At 31.6% G+C, this 8,949-nt stretch overlaps 1 protein-coding gene across 3 annotated transcripts; it reads right to left on the bottom strand.

The window, feature by feature from the left end:
• Window positions 1-1,366: 1,366 nt before the first annotated feature.
• Window positions 1,367-7,864, bottom strand: LOC140834447 (3beta-hydroxysteroid-dehydrogenase/decarboxylase-like). Of its 3 annotated transcripts, none has more exons than XM_073199328.1 (12): window positions 7,469-7,863; window positions 6,121-6,210; window positions 5,878-6,011; window positions 5,426-5,596; window positions 5,034-5,159; window positions 4,796-4,875; window positions 4,166-4,364; window positions 3,577-3,682; window positions 2,837-3,011; window positions 2,480-2,636; window positions 2,153-2,219; window positions 1,367-1,977 (listed from the first exon to the last, which is right to left on the bottom strand). In XM_073199328.1, the coding sequence occupies exons 1-12, from the start codon at window positions 7,737-7,739 to the stop codon at window positions 1,832-1,834; spliced, it is 1,722 nt and encodes a 573-aa protein (XP_073055429.1). In that variant the 5' UTR covers window positions 7,740-7,863; the 3' UTR covers window positions 1,367-1,831. The 3 variants fall into 3 exon arrangements, 2 of the variants coding, with proteins under 2 accessions (XP_073055429.1, XP_073055430.1); XR_012118719.1 differs by having other exon boundaries at window positions 1,840-1,977; window positions 2,480-2,586; window positions 7,469-7,864; XM_073199329.1 differs by lacking the exons at window positions 1,367-1,977; window positions 2,153-2,219; window positions 2,480-2,636; window positions 2,837-3,011 and adding an exon at window positions 3,018-3,378 and having other exon boundaries at window positions 7,469-7,864.
• Between the last annotated feature and the right edge of the window lie 1,085 nt (window positions 7,865-8,949).

Raw genomic sequence — 8,949 nt, 5'->3', positions numbered from 1 at the left:
TGTGATACTATAATTTATTACTTAATTAGAAACTACACTAAAATATAATTACAAAATTGCATTAAAATAATAAAATAACATGTAGAAAGAAAATTAAAAGGATAAAATATTTAAACTTAGTATAAAGATGGATTATTTGAGAAAGTTAATTTAGGAATTACATTTTATTCTTGAAGTGATATAAATTATTACAATCAATGTATATTGTAGTGATAATTCTTTAGCAATTGTTAGACTATTAATTATATATGATGTGGAATAATTAGGCTACTAATTAATTATATATTAGGTGGAATAAATAAAAAAAATTGATATTTTTTTTTTACACTTACAACAATTAGAAATTTACAAATATATCTTTATTGAATTTTTGGATTTGTATTGATGAGAATGTCATTTTTATTTTTTGACAATTGAAAAAATTGTCAATTATCTACACTTACGTAGGTTTATAGATAAAAAAAATATATTTTTATTATCAAACATATATTCATTTTTAATGCATAGATTTCCCATAAATTATGTAGAAAATTTCCATGCAATTAATCTAACAACACACAATTTAAGGGGATGGTAGAAAATTTACAATGAAAAACTTTGTTATTATTTTTACACTTTTATAAGTATAATAGTTAAATATATATTCTTTTAATATTTTTAATGATTTTTTAAAATTAAAAAAAGCTATTGTTTTAATATTTTTTCTAAGAATTATGTATCAAGAAAATATTATTTCTCTAATATATTTTTATTATAAAATATTTATTCAATTTTTATGTAACATTATTTTCAAAGATTCTTATGTTGCAATTTTTTATTAAAAAATAAAAACACTATTTTAATCCTTATGTATTTAATAATTGTGTAATTTTCATGCAATTAATCTGACAATACACAATTTATAAGAATAGTAGAAAATTTACAATGAAAATTTTGTTATTCTTTTTGTACTTTTATAAGTATAATAGTTAAATATATATTCTTTTTAATATTTTTTGTAAGAATTATGTATGAAGAAAATATTATTTTTCTAATATATTTTTTATTATCGAATATCGATTCAATTTTTATGTAATATTATTTTCAAAATTTCTTATTTTACAATTTTCTATTAAAAAAATAAAAACACTATGATCCTCATGTGTTTAATGAGTTCAAAAAAATAAATACCTCAATTAAATACATAATCAATACATTACAAATCCATTATCCCAAATTTGTCCCTAAATTTTATATATTTTTTCCACCAATGCCCATGCAATTAATACAAACAATGCATAGTTTTTGGGCAATGTAGTAAAATCACAATCAAAAAACTTTGCCCATCATCCACACTTTTATAGGTATATAGATATAGATATAGATAAAAGAGCACAACCCAAGACATTAAAAACGCTACTTGCGACGAACATCTCAATACAGCAACTATAAAATAATGTCTCGGTTAGTTGTAAAAATCACAGTATCGAGGAGAAAACGGAAGAACAATGAACGAGACACGAGAGAAACCAAACTCAAGGTCCATGACACTCGCTTCAGACTGCAAAGTGTAGAATACACACGGTGCTCCATGTCAAAAGTTCGATGTAAAAAAGTACCGGCAAATATAGCAGAGCCCATCTTTCTTTTTCTCAGTTAAGATGTCGAAAATGTATCAGCAAATATTTAGGAGTTCGTCTTTCTTTTTCTCAGTTAAGTTGAAAAGGGAGCAAATATTTTTTCTAGAATGGGAGTAAAACATTTAATACCAATGGGAGACCAAATTTGAAAGAAAATCAATAAATTAGTCACAGCAAGTAAAGAGGGCATCGATACTTGGCTCTTTCACCGATTATTGATGTTTCTTTGAGTTGGAAAGTATTCTGGTTGAGTCTGACTTAAATTTGCACCCGAATGAGAGAGCTTTGACGACCAAATCGTCTATTTCTTCCTCCTTTTTCTCGTACACAACAAAAGCAATGAAGATGATGGGAACTCCTGCAATGTTCAAAGATATGTAAAGAAATCATAAAGGACGTGAGTATTAGAACTTCGAAGTATATGTAGCGAACATAATGTGCCATTAAAATAAAATATATCAATGTCAACTTCACAGACACACTCAGGTAATACATGCCCAAAATACATAGAACATACAAAGAATCTTACATACCTATCACAAAAAGATTATGCAGTGAAAATGCTCCAACCACACTGACAAGAAATAAAGAGAGAAATACCTGCTTCAAGAGCAAATAAAAATGAACATCACTTTTAAGATGGAAGAAAAAAGTAATGTCTGTGAAATACGAATATATTCGATAAGTTCTTCTTGATGGGGATTAGTGAACAAAAAGAGAATAAATGTAAACTTTTTGTCGACCTGTGAACCCAAAATTACAGTAAATTAAAGTAAAGTGTTGATGTTTTCAGGAAAAGGTGGTTAGCAGTTTATGAATGAACACTTTACACAACTACCTTTTTTTTAGCAGTACATTACCTTGAAGAAAAGCATGGAGTCATTTCCTTTACAAAGTGATTTTAGATCACTCATAGCAGAGTTCCACCAAGATGCCACTGACAAGGAGATTTGGCGAGTTACAGCTTCTGAAACATGAAATTTCGAGTCCGGAATTTTTTCTATTTCATATCCGAATCTACAACATCACAATGTTGAAATAAGCATTCCAACACCACTTCTACGCCACTTACATTATAAAAATTCAAATGATTTATATCATTAAGGCAGAGCGTTCGCATTTAAGAAATAAAGAAAACAGTTGAAGGGTAATGCCGCCACGAAGGCAAGCACACGTGTTTGTATATATACGGAAAAAGAGAAGGGAAGCACTAGTACATTTTCTTTGGTAGCTTGCTGTGGATGAAAAGGAAAACTGATGCTGCTAACAGAAGCTTGGAAACTATAGTAATGGCGGTGTACCCGGTTGCTACGAAATTGAAGTAAAAAGCAGCCAAGATCAACAATACAGTAAATGTTTCCTTTCTATTCCTCCACAATAATACATCAGCAACTGCAAGTGTCATCATTATCAGTTAGAGATACTGAAATGGATTACAATTCCCAAGTCAAATACAAATAATCTCACTAGACCATTAGTTACATCACAGCTTTTCAGTTCCATGGGAAACAAAGAATGAAATCAAGCTGCAAAAAGGATGTGATTACTAGCAATAAAGAAGCAGACAATATCAATACAAACAAAAAAAGTGATATTCTGTGAAAAGATTCATTTTCTCTTCTAATTGCACCCAAGCCAGGGTATCATAAATTGTCTAACTCCATCCCTGCCACTGTTCAAGAGCACTTACCCAGTGAAGGTTTTTGCCACTAGCCCACTATATCCAAAAATTACCACCGCTTTGGAATTAGCTAGTTAACTACATTTAAAAATAATAATCTAAAACATGGTTCAAGATATCCTTGTTCAAAGATGCATATCAATGCAAACACAGTCTGCGGTTCAGCAATGACATCGATAGATAGGTTTTTCCATCATAAAAGTTAAATTTCATATGCATTCAAATCAAAATCCCAATAAAAGAAAAATCTCCCCGCAGAAAACAAAACATCAGTACCTTTTCCACTGCCGAGAAGCAATTCAGCTTTAGATGGCCCAATCCTTTTAGGTCGAGCATCAGCCCTCAAGTGTGGGTATGATTCGATAGTTCTTCTCAGGCCCTCCTGTATATAACAGCATCCAACTAATCAAAATGCACATATTTGCGGAATATAATACTAAATAGATGATATCACACTCCACGAGTACCGCACAGGTAAAATTGGAATTGTGCAGTTGATAAAGAGATAAAAAAATTTGTAACACAAAAGGAATTCGGTCTCATCTTAATCATGTTCATTTGTTCACAAACTAGAGTGTTTGCCTTGTTCATCTTAGGAATGCATTGAAAATTTTGACATTTAAATCAATATTGAGCATTGAATGAAGTGACTTAATAGAACTAGAAAAGTTATTATTGTTCCATAGGCTTAATAATATTGCTGCATACACATGCACGCAGCATCAATCAAGCCCTATAAAGTCGATAGAACCAAACTGTATCAGATAGAAAACAATAGCATGAGATGGTAGAGCTCCAGCTTGCAACCAACTTAAACAACTGTGTTTCCCAATGATGAAAAAGAGAGAGTTTACTCTTCGCAGACCTGGAGTGTGACAATGGGATTATATCCAAGACGATCATTTGCCTTGGAACAATCAAAAGTTCTGCTCCGAGACAGAAGTCTAATTCTTGAAGGTGTCAATTGTGGTACCTTCATTCCATAGGGGGCTAGAAGTTTATAAATCAACTCCACCAAGTTTGCAATTGGCATCATAACAGCAGCTGGAATCTTAATTTTTGGCCTGCATACTACACAAGATCAGAAATAAAGATAACTTAAACTGTTAATTATATATACGAAACAAAAACAATCCCTCAAAAAAAAAAGATTTTGGCCATGCAAAAAGGGAAGCTGTTGGATTTCTTACTATCATAGCATTTGTCTAAGCAGCAGTCATATATGAAGTATGAACGGTAGAAAAATATCATTAAATACATCATTCAAAAGCCAAGGTAAAAAAAAAGCAACTCGGACAACAGAATGAAAAACTTTGCCCTAAGATCTGATATCAAGCAAAAACAGTCATTTCAACTTTTCTTCTAGACGTGATTAAATATACCAATCAGCCAAAGATTAGTATTCCAAACTCACTGCTAGGCACCAATGAATGTTGGGAGCTGGGGAATTGTCCTAAAACGAAAAAGATGCACATGCTTCAGAACAAAAGAATACCTTTCATAACCAAGACCTTCGAGAAGGAGAGACATAAACTCCCAAAACTTAATCGATTCCATATTGGTAATGAAATATGCCTGCAAGAATGATTTGCCATTGAAACATCTCAATGCGACCTCGAGAACAAATGAGGCTTAATATTTCTACTTCATATTAAAGAAAAAATATCAGTCTATCAAAATAGAACGAAATGCTAAGATAAAACAATCAAGAAGACCTTTCTGCAAAAATGTACCTGTCCGGCAGCTTTTTCTGATACTGGCTGTTCAGATGCCAAAGCTCGTTCAGCACAAATGTGAGCGTGCGCCACATTCTCGACATAAGTAAAATCATACATATTGTTCCCATCTCCAATGATAAACTGGTCATTCCACAACAGAACGTCCGAGAAAAGTGCTTGAATTGTTCAGTATACGAGACAAAATATAATCCATATCAAAATAAAAACAAATAAAACAAAGGAGGAAGGATGACTTCATGGATCACTCCCAAAATTATGTAATCCAATCAAACACACAACACAGTGTTGACTGTTCAAATAAACGGTTAATCTTACTCTTTCGTAAATAATAACTTGACGAATTAATGATATCCAGATTGATAAAACCAGATATTTCGAGTAATTACCTTTGATTTCCCAGCCCTTGCAGCATCAACTAAAGATGGAACGAGCAATTTATCACCAGGGCCAAAAATGCTGCTAGGTCTGATGCAGCATGTTAGAAGTCCATTCGATCCATTTGACTTGATAACCAGGGCCTCTCCTTCAGCTTTGGTGCTGGAGTACGAATCATTGTGCTAAAAATTGACCATATGAATTCTAGTTATTTATATTAAAAAGAATAGCTGAAAGCAATGCTTTATGAAAAGCACGGGTGGGGATTCGCGATGGAACATTCACACTAATAGGTCAAGAAATATTAAACATCAAGGTTCTTAGAATTGAACTGACAAGTGATAACCAGTATAAAATTAAAAACTTAAAAAAAGAGTAACAATGTTCTTACTTCTTACTGCGTCAGATAATCAATCACTATGCTGCATTGAACCAACAAAAATATCAATATTCTCTTCAATACCTTAGCAGGATAGGGTATTGATTCATTTCCATTTATAATTCCATTGACTCCATCAAAGACAACACTTGGTGAGCTTGTATATACAAGCCGTTTTACTTTCAGCTCGATACATGCATCAATAATGTTCTTGGTTCCTACATACCATAGATCTATTAGTATAAAGGGAGAGTAAATTGGTTGGTGAGATAGAATGTAATCCAGAAAAATTACATGTATCTTTCTAAGATTAAGGAAACAACTAACCTTGTACATTAACTGAGTGATGGAGTTCATGGTTGTTGATAGAAGAATCGGGAGCAGCCATGTGAAAGACAACCTCGGATCCTTGGCAAGCTGCAATGGCAATAAAATTTAAGAAATGGTCAAACACTTCCAGAAATCTGTACTGAAGTTCAATTAACAAAAAAAAAAACAAGTATATTCTGAAATGCCAAGTTTAAATTTTTAAGTAGACCAGATCCTGGGATTTTAATACATCAATTCAGGACTGAAACTTCGGCTCTCTTCCGTTTCTGCAAAGTATCCCATTATTTTCCTTTTTTACAAATTTGTCTTTGCCCTTTGGGCTATTTTTTTAACTTCTTTCTTTCCATTTTTTTCTCCGAACACACATCATTTCATACATTAAATTATTCATCAATAAACACAAAATAATGTTTATCATAAACAAAGACATTTCAGAATTTCTTTTTTCAATCAACTGATATCCCTAAAAAATCTTGGGATGAAAGAAGTAAGAGGCCACCTATGCAACTGTTACAATTACACTTTTTGCAGTGCAAATTTTAAAATATTTTTACGAATTCACTTCTACCTACAAAATTTATGATAAGGCCTTATAGCCAAAAATCCATTATTGCCATCAAGAAAATTTAGAAAAGAAATAAAGCTCACCATTAGTTATAAAAGTTCGTTTGCTAATGACACATTCCAGAGGCTAGATGCACAAATTGGCAATGAATAGATGAACACAAATCATATTGGACAGCATGATTACAAACTCTTACAAAGTTATTATTCTTTCTTATTTTTAACTGTCTAATGAACAATACCAGACTCTCGGTAAGAACATTTTGATTCATGATCTCAACACTGTCAGATAAGCCACACCAATTTTGTGTAACGGTCTTCAAAATGCTAACGAACATAGTGGACTCACAAGCAAAAGATGTGAAAAAATTACTTTCTTTCGCAAAACGGATATCGTAAACAAGTTAGCATTTGACCATAAAAAAGAAGCAAGGAGTTCAAATTTAGCTCCATCAATCGGTAAAAGCTAACTTGAGCTAAAAAGGACTTGACTCATCAAATCAAACTTAGACATCACTTACCTTAAAAAGTGCTAGACTAAAGCTCATTCCATATCGGTTTTTAAAACAGTCAAACCAAAGAATGAATCCAAAACACAATTGAAGTATGAATAAATTAAAAAAAGCTAACCGAGCTTGAACGACGTAACTCTTAATTTGGTTTGTTTACACGTTTAACTTCTTGCTTCGGCAGTATACATCCACTGAATGCGAGAATAAGTAACTTCTTTTTTCATACAAATTAACCATCAATTATGAAAATATAATGTTGGAAAGAGGACCTTTGAACACTTGCGATTTGTCACGGAGATCTGCGGCCACGTAGACGGCGCGGCCAGATTTCAAGGCTTCTCCAAGAACACCATTCTCCTCGTCGGAATCCAGCTTGATGGTGGGCCCTAAATCAGCAATACGCACCGAGAACATGTTGTATTTGATTAGCATCACCACCAGATGCCTCGCCGCAAACCCTCTCCCGCCGGTCACCACGCACCACCTCTCCTCCCCACCACCCATCGGGTCGAACTCAATCCCTATTGATTCCCTATCCATCGATAAATGCAGTAATGTAACCCAGAAAATTGAGTGAAACTGACAAAACTTCAGCTTGGATCTTGCAATCGCAAGTAACAGTGGGTGGATCTCTTCTCATCGGTGATGATAGCGCATGAAAACTCAAAATTATATTTTCAGAATTTATGGAAATGTATGATATATTATATTATTAAATTATTAATATTTTATGATAGTTTAGAAAATTTAAATGGCTTGGTTTAATTTTTTTTAATTAAAATCAAACTAATCCATTTTTTATATCCTCTTTTTCCGAATTTACAATAAGTATTTTAATTTAATGTATATTAAAAATAAGAATAGGATTTTGTGAGACGGTCTCACGAATTTTTATCTTGAGACGGGTCAATCATACTGATATTTAAAATAAAAATTAATATTCTTAGCATAAAAAATAATATTTTTCATGCATGACCCAAATAAGATATATGTCTCACAAAATATGATCTGTGAGACCGTCTCACACAAATTTTTACCTAAAAATAATTTCTTTTAAAAATTATTAAACAAAGTTTTTCATTTAAAGAGAGATTGTTATTCCTTGGGGATGTGTATAGGTTGGGAAACGAATCGAAATGAACCAAATCTAAAATGAAAAAAAAAAATCATATGGCTCGAGATTGATTCAAAGTAATCATATTTAAACTTGAATTTCATTCGAATCTCGAATAGTTCAAAACTTTGGCTCGAATTTAATTCAAATTAAAGTGTGATTTCAAGTTTGGTTCCAAATATTCAACTATATTCACGAGATATTCAAACAATTACTTGAAAAGGTTGATATATATTTATTTAATATATAATTATATTACATCAATATAGTATTAAAGCTCGTGAGAGGTTCACAGATTATCCGATAAAATAATTTGAACTTATATTCGACTCGAAAATATTTTTTAGTGTGTTCAAGAATTTAATAAGCTCAAATAAAAATCAAATATATTTTTAGAAACTCAAAAAAATGGCAATCATTTTGATTTGTTTACACCATTAATTCAAGGCGGTCGAGCTTTTACCATGATCAACCGAGTTTTTTTTTAATAATAATAAAAATCTCAGTTTTTTTCCCAATTTAAAATATTGAATTACTTCTTTTAAATTAAGGTCAAATATATATTGATCAGAGTATGTTTTAAGAAAAAAAAAAAAAAAACTATTTTGATTAACCAATATGAGGTAGTTTACATTC

Source organism: Primulina eburnea, chromosome 6 (genome assembly GCF_022965805.1).
Source record: "Primulina eburnea isolate SZY01 chromosome 6, ASM2296580v1, whole genome shotgun sequence".
Taxonomy (NCBI): Eukaryota; Viridiplantae; Streptophyta; class Magnoliopsida; order Lamiales; family Gesneriaceae; genus Primulina; species Primulina eburnea.
This window is presented reverse-complemented; position numbering and strand designations above follow the sequence as displayed.